Source organism: Motacilla alba, chromosome 10 (genome assembly GCF_015832195.1).
Source record: "Motacilla alba alba isolate MOTALB_02 chromosome 10, Motacilla_alba_V1.0_pri, whole genome shotgun sequence".
Taxonomy (NCBI): domain Eukaryota; kingdom Metazoa; phylum Chordata; class Aves; order Passeriformes; family Motacillidae; genus Motacilla; species Motacilla alba.
Window position 1 is genome coordinate 20,263,606 of NC_052025.1, and position 20,554 is coordinate 20,284,159.

The window sequence follows — 20,554 nt, forward strand, 5'->3', positions numbered from 1 at the left end:
AGGCACCTGCCCTGCGCTGGCTCCTCACTGCTCTCCGTGGCAGCTGGGCTGTGCCAGCGCTGCCAGGGCACAGACAGGAGCCTGACAATCCCTGTCCTGGCCAGGATTGCCATCCCTTCCCCAGGATTGCCATCCCTTCCCCATGGGCTTTCAGCCTGAGGTGAATCCCTCGGGCTGCAGGCTGGGGCAGGCAGTGCCAGCCCACCAGGGCGGCCTGTGGCGTGGGACTGGGATGGGAACGGGGACAGGGGAACAACTGAGCACAGCCCCCACTCAGCATCGGGGGGGCAGAAGTGTCCTGCTGTGCCTGCTGGCAGTGTCCAGCTCAGCCTGCCCCCCTCAGCACGGCTTCACCTGGACCCCCCCGCGGGGCACAGGGCACACCTGGCGTGAGCTATGGCTGCCACCCACTCGTCGCAGTCCTTGGCGTCCTCCGTCCTCAGCTCCAGGCTCTTCTGGTTCTCATGGTTGAAGTTAACGGTGAAGTAGTGCTGTGGGGGGAACAGGGGGCACGGTCACAGTGACACCCCGCACAGGGGACACAGTCACAGTGACACCCCGCACAGGGGACACGGTCACTGCTCACACACGGGTCACACCCCACACAAGGGTTATGGTCACACCCTGCACTGGGGTCACAGTCACACCCCACACAGGGGTCACAGTCACGCCCCACACAGGGCTGGCAGAAAGCCCTGACCCACCCCAGCTGCGTCATTGGAATAAACAGCTTTGGGAACACCAGGAGCCCGGCCACGCTGTGCCCTCAGCACAGCCGTGCCACCGGCGAGGGAAATCCGAGGGGAAATCCTGCTGGGCAAAGACCCAGCTCCAGGAACACCTAAATCCACCAAACCCCCCCGAGGCCGGGCGCTGCAGCCCTGAACCTGCGGCCACCAGCCGCCCTCACCTGGGGAGCGGGCGGAGGATGCTGAGCTGCCCCTGCACCCCCAGCCGCAGCTAACGCTCGGATTCGATGGCCGTAGGGGTCTTTTCCAGCCCCAGGGCTCCCCTGGTCCCGTGCTCCCCGCCTGCAGCCCGTGTGGCCGGCCAGCCCCGGAGGTGACAGCGGGCACGGCCCGGGTCCCTCGCGTCCCGCTCCCGGGGCTGCAGGGGGGGTGGCCGCGGTGCGGGGCTATTTTTAGCCTCCCTTGACATTTCCAGTGTTTGTGCTGATTGTGTGCGGTGCCGCCGCCGGGTTTGTGCCGCTCCTCTGCTTCCCTGCAGTCTCCAAGGAAACAGGTACCACGCTGCAGTGCCGGATACTGCCCGGAATAACTGGGCTAAACCAAACCCGCTGGAACGAGCTCAGCCTGACATCATCTGCTCCTCTGCTGGGCTTCATCAGGGACCTCAGCTCACGGGTAAAACCTGCCTCCAAGCCAAGGGGCACAGCCTGGGCAGCCCCCGTGCGTGCCGTGAAAACACCCATGGGCACCGCGACGCTCTTCCCCTCCTGTCCCGAGCAGGCCCAGGGGTGCTGGGGACCAGGACCCCCAGACAGCACAGCAGGCTCTGGGTGAGCCCGGGATGATGGAGAGACGGGGCACAGACAGAGCCAGCAGCCCCAGCCCGCGCCCAGCCAGGGCTCAGGGCTTGGGGTGGCACCCTCGGAGCTCACCCAGCCCCTCTGGGGCTGGCAGAGGAGGAGAGGGGGCCCAGGAGCCCCCCACGCTGCCCATGGGCACAGCAGGGCCCTCCTTCGGAGACAGCTCGCCCCTTTGGGCAGCAGCTGCAGGGCCCTGGTGGAGATGCAGCTCCTTCATTTCACATCCTCTAGGTGCAGGATCCTTTCCTGCTGGTCCTGTGGACAAGCTTTCTCCTCACAGAGCCGTCCCCAATGTCGGACACCGCCATCCACGGCCCATCCCTTCCACTGCCATGCTCAGACTGCCCAGAGCTCCGTGGCTGCCTGCAGGACACCTCCGGGGCTGCAGCAGCTCCCCAGCCTTTGCATCCCACGCCCTCTCCCTCCCTCCCACTGCCAAAGGCTTTCCCTGGCAAAGAGACAGCGCCGAGGGAAAACTCACCAAAAACCTGAGATCCCCACGGGGGGTGCTCTGTACCCCGGCTTTACAGCCACCTGACATCCCTTCCCTTGTGACTGCACCAAGAGGAGCTCATCGGGCTGGCAAGGCTGGAAATGCTCCCCTAAACACCAGTGAGCAGCGGGGGAGCCCCTTCGAGGCCCTGGTGCCCCCGGCAGCTCCCGGTGCCACAGGAAGGAGAGCACAGTGGGCCCATTCCCTCTCTCCAGGATCCAAGACCAACAGCCTGAGCTCAGCCGGGACTGGAATCACGGGGAGACACTTCCAGGAGCCCCCCAAACTGTCCCTGCCTGGCAGGAGACAGCGAGCCCTGGGCTGTCCCTGGCAGACATCGCGGGGTGCCGTGGGGATGGCACGGTGCCCCTTGTGCTGTTGGGGGTGAGGGCACCCACTGAGAGCCCTGCATCCGCAGCACAGCCTGGCTTGGAGCGTCCTGACCTCCCCAGCGCCCTGGGAAAGCCTCGGGGCTTGTCCCGGGTGAAACAAGGGGTGCAGAGCCCAGGAGCTGGGGCAGGCACCTGGAGCGGGTGGCCTGGACAGGTGCCCAGGTGCCCCACGGCCTGTGCCCCCTTCACCCCCTCGCAGCACAGCAGCAGCTGGCGATGAGATCTGAGATCCAGCTCAGGGGCTCTGCCAGAGGCAGGCCCCAGGCTGTGGGCAGCAGGGCCACGGGAGGCTGCGAGCCCCCAGGGCAGGGCTGCGAGCCCAGCCGGGCTCCTGCCGGCACACACCCCCTCCGTGAGCTGCTCCCGTTCATCCCCGCTCGCTTCCCAGGAAGTGCAGCGTGCTGGGAAGGAGGAAGTTATTTTATATTTGAATAATAACACTCCCACCACCTTTTATCTGCGCCTGAGAGATGATCCCTCTCTGCCATCGCAGCGACACACGGCACCAGCAGCCCGGCAGCGCTTCCAGCACTCGCTGCGTCCTGAGCATCCGATCCCGGACAGAACCGGAGCCGTGGATGGGACCAGAGCCACGGGCACACCAGCACAGGCCAGCCTCTGGTACCGGCAGCACCGGTGGGAGCCCCCAGCCCCACCAGGGCCCCGGCTCAGCGTCCCTGGGGCACTTTGTGCTGCCCGGGGCGGGGCAGAGCTGCCCACAGCGTCACTTTGCCTCTCCTTGCGCGCGTTTTCTGTTCGTTTATCGCCTCAACAACTCCCAGCGCCGGGGCCGGGCCCCGCTCACGCCACCCCCTCGCTCTGCTCTCGCCAAGACGAGCAGATGCGGTTCCTGGAGGATCCCTGCTTGCGGGGTTCTCCATCCTCCCGTTTCCATGGCGCCTGCACGGCCCCGGGCTGCGGGCCGTGTGTCCGTCCGGCCCCGCAGGACACACAGCCCCTGGGGATGCCCAGGCGCCCGCACCTCGGGGATTTCACGGCAATTCACAGCAATTCTGCCCCAAATCATGACGCGGGAGCGCTCCAGGTCACCAAGGGAAACATGAGAGCACCTCCAGGGGCACCCAGAGCCCCGGGACCCCGCCGGGTGACAGTCACCCAGCTGTCCCCGCGCCACCACAGCCCCGTGACCGTCCCCCGGCTCCCCGCAGGCCCTGCCTGCTGCGGGGGGGTGGCACTCCCGAGGCCTCCGCTGTGCAGGAAGGCTCCGAAATAAATTCAGATAAGCTTTGAAGCGACGCGTTATTTCCACACGGAAAATCAGCCTCTCGCGGAATCTTTTAGAATCTGCAGAAGGGCATTTTTCCAGCCTGAACAACCCGCCAGACCGCTTGGGTTGCTGGGGCTGGGGCTGGGTGCTCTCCCAGCACCCCCACGGTGGTCACTGCACGTGTGAGCGTGGGGGGACCACGAGAGAGGCCCCCCAGCAGCGCCACAGCAGTGACTGCCACCCTTTCCCGGCTTTGCTGTGCCACCACAGGGGGCTTTCCCCCACAGGGACGCCCCATCACCCTCGCTGCCCGCCCTGCGCCCTCCCCGAGTGGGCAGATCCGCATCCGCCCGCTTGTGAGGCTGATGGTTATTCCAGCTGACACAAAGGGCAAGAGGAGGAGAAATTTCCTGCTCTGGATGGATGAGTCTAAAAATCCACAGCCAGCCATGGCAGCTTTTAACATCCCTGACCTACATACTATGTGCTCTGGGAAAACAGGGCCTCGGAGCTGGATGCTCCAGCAGCTCATTTCCGTGCTGACAATAAGAAAAAATATCCCAGAGGCTGCAATTTCCCCTCTTTGTTCCACTGTGGGCTGTCAGGATATTTGGAAATGGATACTAGAGGTGAGCATCACCCTTGTGGAGCAGGCTCAGAGTCAAGCGCAGAAATATTCGTAAAATAGTTAAAATAAATCAATTTTCCCCGATTTTATCCGGTGGTGCTGGCAGGCGGGCGTGCAGGCACGGCTGGGACCAGCGCTGCGAGCGTCCCCTCACTCAGAAATCCCCACGTGGCATCACTCAACTCACTCACTAATCAAAAACCCAGTGTCACCCCAGCACTGAGGAGCAGCTCAGGTTCAAGTCCACAGGTGATGATTTCTGGTCTCCAAACATCAGATGGCCTGGAATGGCATTCAGGTGGAAGGATTCACACTGCTCCAGATGGCTGGTGCTCATGGACCTGCTCCAGCACTGGGATCCGGGGATCTGGGATCCAGCACTGGCATCCAGGATCCAGCACTGGGATCCAGGGATCCAGCACTGGGATCCAGGGATCCAGGATCCAGCAGTGGCATCTGGGCATCCAGCACTGGCATCCGGGATCCAGCAGTGGCATCCGGACATCCAGCACTGGGATCTGAGATCTAGCACTGGGATCTGAGGATCCAGCACTGGGATCAGGGATCCAGCACTGGGATCTGGGGATCCAGCACTGGGATCCGGGGATCCAGTGCCCGGGACATCAGTCCTGAAGTTTGGAGCAGCCTGGGAGCTGCCCTGCTCAGGATGTCCACGGCTGACCTGCTCAGCCTGCCCCACTGGCGGGGTCTGGCCCCCCGAGCACCCTCCACAGCCCTCCTGGGGGTACCAAGGGGTCCCCCGTGCAGGGACGGGCACGGCTGCGGCCCGTGGCCCCGCTGCTGCTCCTCGCAGAGCTGCCCAAGCTCTGGCACCGCCAGGAACGGCTCCCCCAGGCCTGGGGCTGGCCCTGGCACAGCTGGAGCTGCTGGGCGGGCAGGGGCTGCTGCAAGCCCTCAGGGCATCCGAACATTCCAGACTGCCAGCGACCCAGGAATGGGGGCCACAGGACAGGCTGAACCCCGTGCTCCCTGGCCCCATCCCTGGAAAACGCTCTGGAGAGGGGAGGGAAATGCCATCCACGGGCAGCGTGTGCCCAGGAGCAGCCCCAGCTGGGGACACAGCTCAGCTCCTGAGCCACAGAGCCTGCAGCCGAGGGCTCTGCTGCCTGACTCAGCACCACGCTGGCTCTGCCGGAGCGCTCCTGCTCAGGAACAGCCCGTGGCCCCGGGATATGGGGCTGGAACAGCCCATGGCACCGGGATATGGGGCTGGAACAGCCCATGGCACCGGGATATGGGGCTGGAACCGCCCGTGGCACCGGGATATGGAGCTGGAGCAGCCCGTGGCACTGGGATATGGGGCTGGAACAGCCCATGGCACTGGGATATGGGGCTGGAACTGCCCATGGCTCTGGGATATGGGGCTGGAAACCCATGGCACGGGGATATGGGGCTGGAAACTGGCCCAGGCTGCCCGGGGCAGGGTGGAGTGCCCACCCCTGGAGCTGCTCAAAAGCTGTGTGGGGGCAGCACCTGTGGCACGGAGCAGGGGCAGCCTCGGCGCTGCTGGGGGAATGGTTGGGCTGGCTGAGTGGCCTCAGAGGGCTTTTCCAGCCCCAGTGGTGCTGGGACTCTAAACCCAGCTCCAGGCTGGATCCTTGGAGCAAGCCCAGCCGTGATTCCTGCTGCCCAGCTGGCGTGCAGAGGAGATCCCTCACCCCACACCGGGCGGTCCTTGGGCTTGGGTGGGATCAGCTCTGGACCTTGCACCTGCTCTGCTCCTTCACCAGGATCTCACCTTGGCCGCGCCTCTCCCACCTGGGGCGCCCCACATCCTGCCCAGGGAGGGGAGAGGCGACCCCGTGGGAGCACACCCAGCTCCGACACCTCAGGGGCCGGGAGCAGCAGGGCTGGGGTGTGGCACAGCCCAGGCACCGCAGCAGGGGAGAGGGGGTTCACTCCCAGCCCGGCTCCCCCCAGCGCCACTGCTCCCCTGAGCAGCCAGCTCACAGCTCCCCAGCCCGACCCCAGGGACCCTTCCCCAGGCCACAGCCTGGCCTCACCCAGCAGGAAATTATCTTCCCCATCCAACTGGTTGGAAGGAAAATTCATTTCTGGAAAAACAAAACAAAGTTTCCAGAGGCAGCAAAGCCCTCTTTGGTGTTCCAGTTTTCCACAGGTCTTTGCTCCCTTATTCTGACACACACCGATGCTGAAATTTACTGTGTTCCAGGGAAAAAATCCCCCCGAAGCCAAGCATGAGTACCTTCAAGGGGGGGGTTGAAAGCCCCCCCCCCCCCCCCTTAAAGTTTCTCCCTTGCAGAGACCTGGGAACCTGGCAGGCTGCACTCCAGCGAGGAGGGAATGCAAACCTGGAGCTGCTCTGCTGCAAGGAGCGCCGTCCTCAGAGCTGGAACGGCACGGATGGATAGACAAATACCCTCGGAACACAGCTGACTGGGATCACGGGCGATGCTGGAAATTTCCTCAGCACCTTCCCCCTGGAGGCTGCTGGCACGGCTCTCAGGTGAGCCTGCTGCTGCCGAGACTCTGCCTGGCACGGGGGCACAGCCCCTGCGTGCCACCTGCTCGTCCCGCCCCGCCGGGCTGCGGCTCTGCACCATCAGTATTCGCCGCTTATCTCATCCCCGGGCCATTAATTAGCTTGCAGAGCGGCGGGCACCCGGCGCTCCGGCTCGCAGTTGGCCTAAGGGATCGCACCGAATTCCAGGCCGGGCGCTGAACCCAGCAGATCCCGGTGGCAGGGGACGGGTTTGCCGCGGCGGGAGCTCCCTGTGCCAGCAGCCCCTCGCTCGCAGCGAGCATCGGCGCTCCGGGGGCGCTTGGAACTGGAGAGGGGACGGGACCTCCTGCCCGGGGTGTTCGCAGGGTGGAAAACCCTCCTGCACAAACACCAGGACCCAGAGCCTCGATTGCCAGCTCGATTCCAGCCTGGCCAGGAGGGCTGATTGCAGCCTGGCTGGTGAACTTCATGGAGGCTGAGCTAGGAGCACACAACATCTGCTCGGCAGGGACAGCAGTGACAACCACAGCAGCGTGACCCCTCGCCGCCACAGCCCCCGAGGTGCTGCTCCCCACAGCGGGGCTGAAAGGAGCCCCAGCTGGGCAAAACCCACAGCATTTTCCTCTTGACAAGGAAATGCGCTGTGCTCCAAGCCAGGAGGGAGGGGATGTGCCAGGAGCAGCGGTGCTGCATGCCTGGGTCTCTTGGCAGGGTTTTCCAGCTGCCAGGAATAGCCAGAATCAGGGGCTGGTTTCCTCCCGGGCTGCCCGATGCCCCGGGGTGCCGGGGGTGCCCCGGGGCTCCATCCTGCAGTCTACGGCAGCGCTCCCGGCGCCTCCCGGAGCCTGCCAGGCAGTAATTATGCAAGCCCTGCAGAGCCGGACCCAGAACGCGCCCAGCCCGGGGTGGTGGTGCCGGGACCCCCCCCGCTGCTGCCACGGAGGGGTCCCGGTGCCGCTGTGCCACCCGCAGGGCACACGTCCACGCTCCTCACACCAGCAGGGGGGTCAGAGGTTGAATCCAGCCGGCTCCTGTCCGCGCTGATGGGTTGGGGGTGGCTCTGGAAGCCGTGCAGGGGGATTTGCCCCCGCCGCTGGAAGCCAGCCCCTCTCCCCCTGGCTGGTACCTTCCCCTCTCCCCTGGTGCTGCGGCGCACCCCAGCTCCGGCAAAGCACCCCAGACAGACACGCCAGGGGCTGCCAGCCTCCCTGCCGCGCTGCTCCAGAGCACCCTGCCAGGGAGAGGCACAGCGGGTGGGAGAAGCCCACCCTGGGGCCCGGCAGGGGCTGCGGTCGGTGCTCACGGCTGCGACCAGAGCAGCCCTGGGGCTGGGGGACGCCGGGAGCGTCCCCGGCTCTCGCAGGGGCTCTGGTGTTTCCGCGCTGATCGCCCGCAGCCGGCAGCGGCGGCAAAGGACACCCGCACTCTGCTTTTCCCCCGCCAGGGATGGGGATGGAGGCGCAAACCGCACACGTGGCGAGCGGAACAGGGAGAAATCCGCCTGAAAACAAGGCCCTGAGCTCCCCGCGCCCAGCACCGCGCACCCACCGCAGGCTGCTCGCACCGCCGGGCCGGGGGAGCTGCCGGGCAAGCCAGGGGGCACGGAAGGGGTCTGGGAAACGGCGAGGCCGCCCCACGGGAGCCCCGCCATGCCCCTGCCCCGCCGGGGCCGCTGCCCCGAACCCCAAACCCCGAGCCCGCCGGGCCGGGGGGGACGCGCGGGGGGCGCGGGGCTCTGCAGCGCCCGGCGCGGCCGCTGGGAGGCGCCCCGCAGCCCCGCGCTAATTACCGGCGTTAATTAGACGGGAGGGGGACTGGGGGTGCCCCGGGCAGAGCCCGACACCCCCACAATGAACCCGCCCGCTGCTCCGGCGCTGCAGCCCCGGGAATCATCCCCCTTCCCCCGCACGGACCGGCCTCATCCTCACCTCCCCACCCCGCTCACGCGTGGGGCAGGTCACGCGTGGGAAGCTCCGGGGGTGAGGGGCCTGGACCCCCGCGGGGCATCCTCCCTCCCCCTCCGTGTCGCCCACCTGCTTCTCCAGGGAGTCCTTAGCCGAGAGGGGGGGCTTGGGGGAGGGCGCGCGGTCGCAGACGCAGCCCTCGAGCAGGTAGAGCCCCGAGGGCCGGGAGCTGGAGTCGGTCTCGAAGTAGAAGAGCATGTTCTGGAGCAGCGCGAACCACTTGGTGTGCCATTTCGTGTTGTCGGCGCTCCGCTTGCTCAGGTATCCGCGCCGGGCCCCGTCCTTCTTCGCCAGCAGCCCCAGGTGGGCGACGTGCCCGTCATTGAGCCGCATCCCCTTCTGCATCCTGCCGGCTCCGCGCTCACATGGCCCCCGCCGCGGGCGGGGCCGCGCCGAGCCACCCCCGCCGCCCCCGCAGACCCCGCGGTCCCCGCAGCATCAGCGGCCCCCGCTGCCCCCGGGGAGCCGCCGGGCGCGCATCCCGGGCCCGGCCCCGCTGAGCCCCGGCCGCCGCTGTGCCGGTGAGCGCCGCGTCCCGCACCCCGCCGCGCCGAACCGCGCACGGGCGGGGCGAGTGACGGCGGCGGCACCGGGGACCGGCAGCGCCGAGCGGAGCCGCGCCGCGCCGAGCCGAGCCGAGCGGAGCCGCGGCCCTCCTCGGCTGCCGCTCTCCCGTGCCTCCTTCCCTGCCGCCGGCTGCGGGGGTGGTCGCGCCGCGCTGCGCTCGCCGGGGCCGCCCCCGGGCCGCGGGACGCCGGGGCCGCCGCCAGCACCGTCACCGTCAGCTCCGCACCGCCAGGGAACCCCGCACCGGGAGGGAGCCCCGGGCCGGGAGAGACCCCCGGGCTGAGAGGGAACCCCGCACCGGGAGGGAGCCCCAGGCCGGGAGGGACCCCCCGGGTGTGTGGGACCCTCGGGCCGAGAGGGAACCCCGCACCCGGAGAGACCCCTGCACCCAGAGGGACCCCCGGGCACAGCCAGAGCTGAGAGAGCTCCAGACACACAGAACCCCCAGAGCAAGGGGGACCCCTGGGGCCCCAGGAACAGCCAGAGGCTCAGGCCAGGAGGGACCCTAGCCCAGATGGGAGCCCCGGGGAAGCGGATCCCGGGGCAAAAGGGACCCTCAGGCGGGGGAGGAGCTCGAGAGAAGTGGCACCAGCAGGCAGGGCAGAGGGACCAGTTTCTCCGTTTATTTCGGTTTGTCTCACCCTCGAGCCCTCCTCTCCATCCTGGCCCTGTGTGCTCTGCCGAGCAGGGCAGAACGGGGGGGACCGGGCACGGAGAACGGGCACTGGCTGCGGCCGAAGCCTGGGCAGGGAAGGGAGCGCCCTGGTGCCCCTGCAGCCCAGGCCCTGCACAGCCGGGAGCGCGGGGCCAGCCAGGCGCCACGGCCACGGGCAGCCGGTGTGACACCTGCAGTGTGGCACGTCAGTCCTGCAGCAGAGCCAGCGCTGACCTGAGCCCCAGGTGTGACAGAGCCCTGCAGACAGGGAGGACAGCAGGACAGCCCCGGTCCTTGGCTTTATTTCTGCTGAGAACGCTGGCGGAGCTCCAAGGAGCCCGCTGAGGTCACGGGTTGCCATGGGAACGGGAGGGAACGGGCTGGAATTGGGAAGGGGGCTGGCACTGCCAGGATGGAGCTGCTCGGCCCGGGTACTACTGGAACCCGTGCCCATGGCCACCTCAAGGGACACGGCCCGAGGCCTGCTGCCACCGGCTCAGCGCCAGCGAGGGGCTGGGGCCACCCCTGCCCTCATCCTCCCCCTCCTGGCCCTGCCGAGTGTGCCCCTGAGCCCAGCTGCAGGCAGCTGTGCAGCTCCAGGGCAGCTCCCCTCCCTGGCCCGGGCTCTCTCCCTGCCCCTTCCTGCAGCCCCAGGGCTTGCCCAGCAGCACGGCCAGCTCCCCTCCCTGGCCAGGGCTCTGTCCCTGCCCCTTCCTGCAGCCCCATCACGGAGGTCCCACACCCCTCTCACTGCCGCCGCTCCGCCTGGGCTGAGAGGGGCTCCCAGCACAGAGCAGAAGGTGCCAAAGCTGTCACCTCTGAACAGTGCAGTGGCGCAGAGGGAGACCCTTTGTGGCAGCCTGCAAAGTCCTGGGTGAAATAATCGCTGGGAAGCTGGCATTAATAATAATAATAATAATAATAATAATAATAATAATAATAATAATAATAATAGTGTAATTATTGTATGGATGGGAGCTGCCAAGCCCTCTGACCAGACGCGGGGATGTGCCTGGAGGGGCAGGGTGCTGGGGTGTACCCGGGCATGAGGAGTGCCCAGGGACAGGCCCCGTGTGCCCACTGCTCATGGGGTGAGGGTGCCAGCACTGGGCACAGGCAGCGTGGGACTGTGCTGGGGTTGGTGCCAGGCCTCTGCACTTCCCAGTGCTGTTGGTTCAGTTCAGACTCCCTCTGGAAGATGCAGAGGGTGATGGAAACATCACCAAGAGCTTCCAAGGCTCGAGCTGTGGAGAGTTTGATTCCTGGCCCTAAGGGAGGTGTGTTTCCTGCCAGTGGGGTGGCATCCACCAGGGGAGGGGTTTCCAGCGTGACCCTCCTGGCCCAGCAGCGAGGGAAGCGTTCCTCACGCCTCTGAGGGCCAGCCTGGGCGTGCTGGCCACGGGACAGGGAGCTTGCCCACAGCAGAGGGCTCCAGGGTTTCCAGGTGCTTTAATTGCTGTGGCTTCTTTGCTCCTCACTGAGGTGCTGAATAAATATGGAAGCGGCTCTTGTGGCTCCCATCCCATGCACAGCCCGAGCAGGACCTGCAGCAGCCCCGAGAGCGCAGCTGGCACGAGAACAAGGGCCCTGGTGTGCTGCTCTGGGCAGGGGGGCTGCAGGGGGCTCTGGGAGAGGGACAGGCACCACCAGACACCTCTGAACCCTGCGTGGAGGCTCAGAGCAGGGAGCCGACCCACGGCGTGCCAGGGTCTCGGGCAGGATGCTCTGCCCTGATCCCCCGTGGGGCACGGGACGAGTCTCCCAGTGCTCTCACCCGGAGCCTGCTCTCCTCCTGGGGCTAAAACAAAATCTGCCGGAGCACCAGGGCAGGGTGGGGGACACTCGCTGGGGCTGGCAGCTGCGTCCTCTCCATGCCAGCCCAGCACGGGTGTGGCTCGGGTCCCGCTGGAGCTGAACGGGCTCGGTGCCGCTGCCGGCAGCGCTGGGGGCACGGGGGTGTTCAGCCGAGGGCTCCTCACCAGCTCAGGGGGCTCGTTAGGGCAATTTATCAGCTGGCACCACACCCTGTGCTGGGCCCGGGCTGTGCCCAGCCCCCGGGGCAGCCCCGCTGCAGAAATCACATTTTTTAGCGTCAGAGCTCTGGGACCATGATCATGCGGTGCAAAACTGTTCCAGCAGCCCTCTGAACCGCCAAGCTGTTCCCCGGGAATGTCAGCAGCGGGAATGACAGCCTGGTGATTCCTGCCAGCAGCTCTCACTCGCTCCCGAACCCATGGAGAGGGCTCTGACACCACTCCGAGCTCCTGCCTGAACCCCCCGGGTGCTGAGGCTTCGGGATTTTTAAAGCTGTTTCCTGCCCCTACAGGTGCAAGGTGGCATCAGGCACAACCTCCCCATGCCCGGATCGCCTGGCTGGCTCACCTGGCTCCGAGCTGGGCACGTGTGCCCAAGTGGAAGGCGCCGGTGGCACGGCAGGGTCACCTTGGACAGTCTGTCCCGGGGCTGCACAGCCGTGCCCAAGCAGGTGATCCCCAGGGCCACCAGGATTAGCCTGGGGGAGCAGGGCCAGCGCTGCAGCTGCTGCCAGCCCTCCCGGGAAGAGCCCCGCTGGGCTCTTGCACACCAAAGTCCCTCGCTAATTGAGGATTTAATATCCAAATCTCTGCAACTGACTCACTCCTTCCTGCCACCAAGAAATCCTTTCTCCCTGTGTCTCCACCAGCCAGCCGGGAGCACAAGACACTCGGGTACCTGCCGTGAGGTGATGGCTCAGGGGGCTGCAGAAGCCACAGGAAATACAATAATATTTTTAGGGGGCGAAGCAGGCCCTGATTGCAGCTGACACTCACACACCCTCGTGGTGCCACAGGAGGCCCCGGGCAGCGCACGGGTGTAGGAATGTGCCCCTATGGACAGAGTGACAGAACCTTCCTCTGTCCCCCAAAAAGGAAAGAGCCCAGAACTTTCTCCCGGTGATCAGGTAGAAAAGTCACTGATAGGACCTTGGGGACTTCACCTCAAGTTTGGGGACAGCTAATTGGCCATGAGCCAAAAGGTCCCGCCTGGGCCATTGAGTAGAAAAGCACAGAACAAAGAAACCAAATCGCTTTTGTGAGGTGTCTTTACCAGGAGCACAAGTCTGTGGCACCTGGATCGCTTTGAGTTTGTTATTTTGCCTTTATTAAACCGTTTTTGTTGCTGACGCTGTCACATCAGCCTCCTGCTCCTTTTATGCCTCCCAAGGAATGCTGAGCAATTCTGGGGTGTAACGTTGGGTGTTGAGAGCTCATCAGATCAGCTCAAAACCCCTGGGCAAAACGTTACACACGGGGTCACTCACCACAGCAGCTCTTGCCCCGCTTGCTGCAGGGCAGGGGCTCCCAGTCATCCCAGCAGGAGCTGCTGACGGGGCACTGGGATTATCCTCCCCAAGGGCACGGAGGGGAGCCCGGGGCCACAGCGGGCCAGGCCACATCCCTGGACAGCAGGCCACACCCAGGTCACATCCCTGCCGCAGCAAGGACGGGCCCCAGGAGCCTCTGTCCCCACCTGTGGCTGAGCCAGTAAATGGACACAAACAGGGGCAGGGGAGATCCAGAGCCGCCCCAGAGCCACAGCACAGGCACCCGAGCCTCTGGAGCCCCGCGAAGAAGGGAAGGAAGTGCTGAAGCCTGGCAGCCGTGGCCGGGCTCCACGTTGCAGTGGGATTTGCTGTAACAGATTCCCATCAGTCACAGGAGAGCGGTGGATTTATTTTTAAACAGATTAAGCATCTGCTGCTGACAGAGCACATCTCGGCACTGGCCGGGCAGCAAGCAGTGCCCGTGGGGAAAAGGCAGTGGGAAAACCCTGGGAAGGCAGTGGCGGAGCTGGGCTGGCTCAGAAATGTGCTGTAAGAGCATCTGAAGCCAGATGCGAGTGTCCCAGCAGGGCTCAGTGACACTGGGGCTGGCACGGCCACGAGTGCAGCTGCCGGGCACTGAGGGATGTTTTCCTGTCCGTGATAGAAACAAATCAAACATTTGCTAATTCAGGGAGGTTCTTCTGGATGAGGGACATTAATCAGCTGTGATTCATTCTCCTGCTCTCTCCGGGACAGCGGCAGGCTGGGGCTGAGGGAGCCGGTGGCAATCCCTGGAGGCTCAGCAGGAGCCACGGCTGCAGCACTTGGGGCAGCAGAGGATCAGCCACCGCCTCGTTCAGGTGCTCTGATGGCTCCAGAATCGGCCAGGAAACGCTTCGGAGATGGTTTGTTTGGTTCCCATCCCCGGGCCCTCTCCAATGCCCCCCATGCAGCTCCAAGGGAGATGGAGTAATTTTCCTGCGTTTCTGCTGGATCCATCGTTCACTAAAAATAAAGCTGACTTTCCTGCAGCGGGTAAAAGCCAGTGATGAAAATCCCCATGAATACTTCATCAGGCTGCCTGCTTTCCCATGGATTTTCTGTCGCCAGGAGAGCGTTTCCAGCAGCCGTTGGTGCCTGGAAACCGGGACTGGGGGGAATCCAAATCAATCACGTCTGAAAGAGGGAATTTTCTGCTAAAGCCTGCTGCTCCCCACGACATTATCCATGAAAGAGCTCTGGCAGCGCTGGAGGGAGGGTTTTACCCCAGGACAGAAAGCAGGGGGTCGGGGACCAGGGCTGGGGCACCCCCAGCGCCTTCACCTCCCCACCTGGAGGAGGGAGGATGTGCTGGCGACACAGCACGAGGAAAAGCAGCAAGAGGATGACAGTTTGGCAGGGAAGATCCCGCTGCAAAGCACAGGGAGCTGCCGGAGCTGCAGGGACCCCGGGGGCTTTAGTGACAAAGGGGGTTTGGAGAGGCGATCCTGCCGCAGGGGTCGGCACGTTCTGCCCCGCCGGGGAAGCTGCAGCTCGTGGTGCCAGCCCCGGGAGCCACTGGACCCCATCCCGCGTCCTGGGCTTTTCAGCCTCACCACACGGCTGGGGACGCCCAGCACGGAAGGAAGAGGTTCCCCTAAAATCAGGCTTGAAGACCAATATCCTCATTGCCTCGTGTCTGCCTTTGCAGACACTGAATCATCCCGAGCTGGTATTTAAAACAGCAGAATTCCTGTTTTTAGCAGGAGCATTGCTCAGCCCCAGGAGGAGCAGGAGGCTCTGGGGGATCTGCTCGCTGCCTCGCTGTGCACGGCCGGGCCCCACGGAGGCACCACAGGTTTTGCCCAAGGGTCCCGGGGGCTTTGCGGCACGCTCCGGCCCCGCCACACGCTGGTGTCGCCAGTGTCGCCCCGGGCGCTGTCCCGGCTCAGCGAGGGGCTGTGTGCCGTGCCGGGCGCTGCCGCAGGACAGGTACGGCTCGTCCTGCCTGACCTAGTTAGCACTCGGCAGCAAAATGCGGCTCCGGGAGAGCCGAGCCTGCTCCAACCCGGCAGAGCAGCGGCGTTCCTCCCTCCCGGCTTCCCTCCCCGGGACCCACGGGCAGCCCCCGCAGGATCCGCTTCACATCCCGCCGTGCCTCGGGGAGGGGCTGGGCGGTCCCGGGGCTCTGTCCTGGGACCCTCCTGCTCTCGGGCACCCTTCCCGAGGCAGGGCACACAAAGCCTGAGCTGCTGTCCGTGCCCAGGCCAGATCCTCCCCCGGCTTGGCCACGCTTGCCACGCACACAGGGCTGTGTTAGCTGCCATCCCAGGGGTTCCAGGTTCGCCATTCCCTGCTAAGGGATGTTTTCCCGTGCTCCTGCTACCGGGCAGCCTTGTGTCACAGAACCACAGAATGGTTCTGTGATTCTGTGGTTCTGTGATTCTGCCATGGGCACGGGCACCTTCTGCTGGCCCAGCCTGCTCCAGCCCCATCCAGCCTGGCTTTGGACAGCTCTGGGGTGGGGCAGCCACGGCTCCTCTGAGCAGCCTGTGCCGATGTCTCGCCGGCCTCGCTGGGAAGAGTTCCTTCCTCACATGTCACCCGACGTGCCCTGTTTCCAGCTCCCTGCCTCCGCGACTCTCCAGCCACAGCGCACGTTCAGGCACGCCAGGCTCTTGCACAACCTGGCTCACTCCTCGGGTGTTTACGTAAGCCAGGAGCCTCAGCAGCAGTGACCTGTTTCCCTCTAACCTGCTCACCGAAACCCCAAAACAGGACAGCAGCGCGTGCCACGGGGGGCTCGGCCCGGGGCAGGGGCTGGCACCGCCTGGGAGCGCACTCCAGCTGCCCCAGCACGAGCAGCACACGCAGCACGGAGCTCACCTGGCCCCAGGCAGGCCGCCCTGGAGATCAGACAGGAATCCTGGAGCTCCTGCTCAGCCTCCATGCACAGCTGGAGCTGCAGAGGGAGATTGCCCCGGGAATGCCCAGCTCTCAGCCAGGCAATGCCTGTGCAGCAGCCACAAACCCCACTGCACACACCAGGCAGCGTTTGCCCCTTTTATGCCTGAAAATGACCCAGAAACGCCCGCAGTGATGCTGCCTGTGCCTGGTGAATTGCCTCTCTGCGCCTGGGAGTCCGTTGCTAATGGGGGCTAATGAGAGCTAATGAGCCCTCACCCCGTGGCTTCCCAGCTCGGAGCTGCTGTGCCCATTGATCGCCCATGCCAGGGTTCCCCGCTGCTCCCATCAGCCTCACGCAGACCTGGCAGGACCTGTCCCGGTCCCAGGAGGAGAAACCCAGGCAGAGTGGCCGGAGAGTGGAGGCAGCAGCAGGGCGGGGTGCTGGAAAGGCTCAGGGGTCTGCGCTGCACCCCTCCTGCTGCCCCCCTCCTGCCGCACCCTCCTACATCCCTCTGCATTCTCCCTCCTGCTGCATCCCTCCCACATCCCTTCCAGCGCGCTCCTCCCCCGGCGCATCCTTCCTGCCTCGCTCCTGCTGTCCCAGGCTGAACCCAGGCAGGAGAACTCGTTCTGTGCCAGCAGGAAGGGATGGGGCAGCGAGGGTGCTGCTGGCTCTCAGGGGACAGGGGACAAATGCCCGTCCCCTCCAGCTGCGGGGTCTGGGGAGCAGAAGCAGCACAGAGGGGGAGCATGTACAGGGGACAGTTTCCTCCTGCCCGTGGCTGCACCTCAGGGATTGTTGTTTAGTTTAGGAATTAATCCTGAAAAGCCGAACATCAAACAATCCTTTAAAACCTCGCTTTCCCGGTGGTGTTGTGTTCAGAACGGTGACACAATGACTGCAGCCCTGGTATCCAAGAGCTCCCCAGAGCCTGGCACCACACGAACGAGCCAGATTTCTGCTATTCCACAGCCAATTTTATCATTACGGCAGAATTTTATTTTTTTTCCCGAGCTGGTGTGTTCATAACGGCGTGAAACCAGAAAAAGCAGGAATTCTTGCGCTGAGGAACAGCAGGAAAAATACAGTGCAAAGGCCCTAGGTTTTGCCTGGCAGTGGATGAGGGAGTTTCAAATGTCAAACCTGCTGAGCTTTGCTGCAGCTGAAGGAGCCCTTCCAAGCCGTCAGAGGTGTCACCGCGTTGGATTCGGTCTCTCTGTTCCCACTGACTTCAGTAAATGGCAAAAATCCGCCTGTAAGCCCCAGCCGTTGGCAGCGTCGGCTGCACAAATAAATAGGCTTGTCATCGCTTGATTTTTTTCCCATTTTCCAAGTTAAAAATGTTCCGGATGCCAAATGCCACCCGTTGGGCCCATCCCTGGGCGTGCCCACGATCAGCAGGGACACCAGCCCGGCCCAGGGCTGGGGGAGGTGTAAATCCCACCTCGGCATCGCCGCGCTTTGGAGAACTGAAATGCGGTTTAGAAAAAAAAGGAGTTTTTTTAAAAAACCCAACAAATTATTCTGCCAAGAGTGAAGCAAATTAAATATCCACCGGGAATGCAAGTGCGGGACAAGGGCAGCTGGCCACGGTGCTGGCGGCAGGGGCTGGCAGCGCCCAGCAGTGCCCGAGGGAAGGAGCCAGCCCCAGGGCAGCGCGGGAGGGAGGGCGGCCAGGGCGGGATGTGCTGCGAGGAGGGTGAGACCCCCTCTCGATGCTCGGAGAAGAGGGGTCAGCCTGCCCCGGGCTCAGCCCAGCCGGGAGCAGGGGCTGGGGGCTCAGCGGTGCCTCCCCTCGCAGAGCAGCGCTCTGGGACCCGCGGCCGCCCCGGGAACCTGCCGGGACACGGATGCAGCCCAGGGTGGGCTGGGGAAGCTGGTGCACCCCCTCGCTCTCCGAGGGACCGTGCGAGCCCGTCCCCGGCACCAGCAGGCTGCCGCGGGTGCGGGCCTGGGTCCGGGCTTGGCTCCGCGCTGCCCTCCCGGCCCCGCTGCGGCTGTCGGGGCTCGTTAGCAGGCTGCCGGAGCGGGGAGCACGGGTGCAGCTGAATGGCAGATCAGGTGTCGGAGCTGTTTGTTTCGGGCACGGATTTGGGAGTCAGGAGCCGTGTCCGCAACGAGCAGCGTGTGATGTCGGCCGTGAAGTGGAGGCGATTACAGCTCATGATTTGACAAAGCTGCGGCTGCTCCAGCGATGCGCTGAACTCCTCCAGCCCGGGCAGGGTCACTGCGGGCAGCGGGAGGCTCCTGGCTCGGGAGGAATCAGCTGGAAACCGAGCCGGGGCAAAGGCTCTTCCCGCGGCTGGGGACGGCACTGCGGGAACGCTCAGGCTCCTCGCAGGGACCTTCCAGCCCCGGTGCCACCACTGGGTCCCGCAGTGCTGGATGAGCAGCCCCAGCGGGCTCCTGCTCCAGCCCTGCTCTGTCCCTGCTCCATCTCTGCTCCATCCCTGCTCCATCCTTACTCTATTCCTGTTCCATCCCTGATCCATCCTTACTCCATCCTTACTCCATCTCTGCTCCATCCCTGCCTCATCCCTGCCCCATCCCTGCCCCATCCCTGCCCCATCCCTGCTCCATCCCCGCTCCATCCCCACTCCATTCCTACTCCATCCCTGCTCCATCCCTGCTCCTCCCCACTTCCTAACGTCAGTGGTGAATATAAAGCAGCAGCAGCAACAACCACCACCAGCCTGTGATCTCATTTGCAGCCCTCAGTGACAGCGCTGAATGAGCCAAAAAAAGGGAACGTGGTTTTAATTAAAACTATTGCTGGAAGAGAATTGTGATTAACTGATGTCATGCGTTAAAATTACAAATCCTGGGAGCAGGAGTGACAGATAAAACAGCACAAATTGGTTACAAATCCATTTACTTAAAAAAAAAAAAAAAAAAAAAAAAAAAAACTAAAAACCAAAATAGCTGGAAACAAGCACATGGCCTGCTATCCCAGATGAGTTAGTTGTGGGGGGTTCTCGCAGCGGAGCCGCGGTGCCGGCTGAGGCGCCGGACGTGGCTGTGCCCGGCTGTGCCCTCACTGGGCTGGCAGCGTAGGGCTCGTGTCCCCCTGCTGGTGACGAGCCAGGGGCTGCCCGGCTGGTGCGGGGGGACCGCGATCCACTCACGGCTGCTCTGGGGGCCACGAGACCCCCAGGTGACAGCAGGGTGGTGGCACCGCCACCCCAGCACGGGGAGGCTGCCCGGGGGCCGGCAGGAGCAGCCCCGCGAAGCTGCAATGTTTGCCCACACCGCGCTGGGTTTCTATTTTTTGTAATTCCCCTCGTTTGACACATTTCGGTGATGTTTCCATCCCGGTTGCCATGGCGACTCGCGTCCGCTTCCCCGCTGCTCTGCACATCCTCCTCTCCCGGGCTGGCACGGGAGCCACAAGGGCCCCTCGCGTTCCCTCAGCCCGCAGGGGCAGGAATGGCTTTTGTGCTGCAGCTGCCCCCGGGTCCACCCCCAGCGTCCAGCACTAACGTTGGGAAGTGCCGTCGAATCCCAGATGGGTGTGGGTCGAGGGGACCTGAAAGCTCCCCCAGTGCCACCCCTGCCACGGCAGGGACACTGCCACTGTCCCAGGCTGCTCCAGCCCCAGTGTCCAGCCCGGTCTGGGGCACTGCCAGGGATCCAGGGCAGCCGCAGCTGCTCCGGTGTGGATGGAAACTCACACCATGTGTCTGAACAAGGGCTGCAGCCAAGCCCGGAGCAATTCTGCTGGGACAGCGCCCAGGCCCCCGGGCCGGGATTGCCGCTGGTCTGACAGGATCACACGCCGAGGAGGACAGTGACACTCCGGAGCAGTCCCTGGCAGCCCAGCCCTGCCGGCAGAGCTGCTTGCCCCCTGCCAGCCCGCTCCCCCAGCATCCCTGGAGACGCTCCCGAGGCTGGGCATGGGCAGCCCTGCCCCAGGTGAGCCCAGCGGGTCCATCATCATCATCATCACCCACCCTGCAGCGCAGGGCAGGGCTCGCCCTCGGTCTCCGCAGGGCAGCGGCGGCAGCAGCCCCCGTGGCCGGAGAGTGTTTGTGCGCTCGGGTTCAGCCCGGCAGCGGCTGCAAGGAGCCGGCCGGGGCCCGCCTGGAGCCCTGCCCCGGAGCTCGGAGCAGGGAGCGCTGCTGGCCCTTGCCCCGGACGCGGGAGGGCAGCCGGGCACCGCGCCCGCCACCGCCGGGGTGCCCGGGGCTGGTCCCGCCCGGGCACCGCGCTCGGGCCGGCGGCGATTCCGGCTGGCTGAGCGCATTCTGGTGCAGATTACATCGATGTTCCCAGGAAGATGGGCTGTCACATCTCATCTCAGTCTGCATTCCTGCTGTGCTCCCCGCACGCCCTGCCCGGCCGCGGCAGCACGCAGGGTGCCAGCGCTGCCCGGCTGCACGGGCCGTGCAGGGAAAGGGTTAAT

The 20,554-nt window shown here is 64.7% G+C and overlaps 1 protein-coding gene across 5 annotated transcripts in view; it reads right to left on the reverse strand.

The window, feature by feature from the left end:
* RASGRF1 (Ras protein specific guanine nucleotide releasing factor 1) overlaps positions 1 to 9,405 on the reverse strand; it is a 29,989-nt gene extending 20,584 nt beyond the window's left edge. For 3 of the 5 annotated variants that reach the window (XR_005258178.1, XR_005258177.1, XM_038147450.1), the window contains exons 1-2: positions 8,809 to 9,404; positions 385 to 491 (exon numbers count right to left, since the gene is read on the reverse strand). Coding sequence is in view for 3 of the 5 variants with exons in the window: in XM_038147450.1 (XP_038003378.1) it covers positions 385 to 491; positions 8,809 to 9,084 (383 nt within the window). In the remaining 2 variants the exon portion in view is untranslated. Of the gene's footprint in view, positions 1 to 384; positions 492 to 8,808 lie in introns of all 5 variants that reach the window. The other 2 variants (XM_038147453.1, XM_038147452.1) reach the window with 1 other exon arrangement.
* Between the last annotated feature and the right edge of the window lie 11,149 nt (positions 9,406 to 20,554).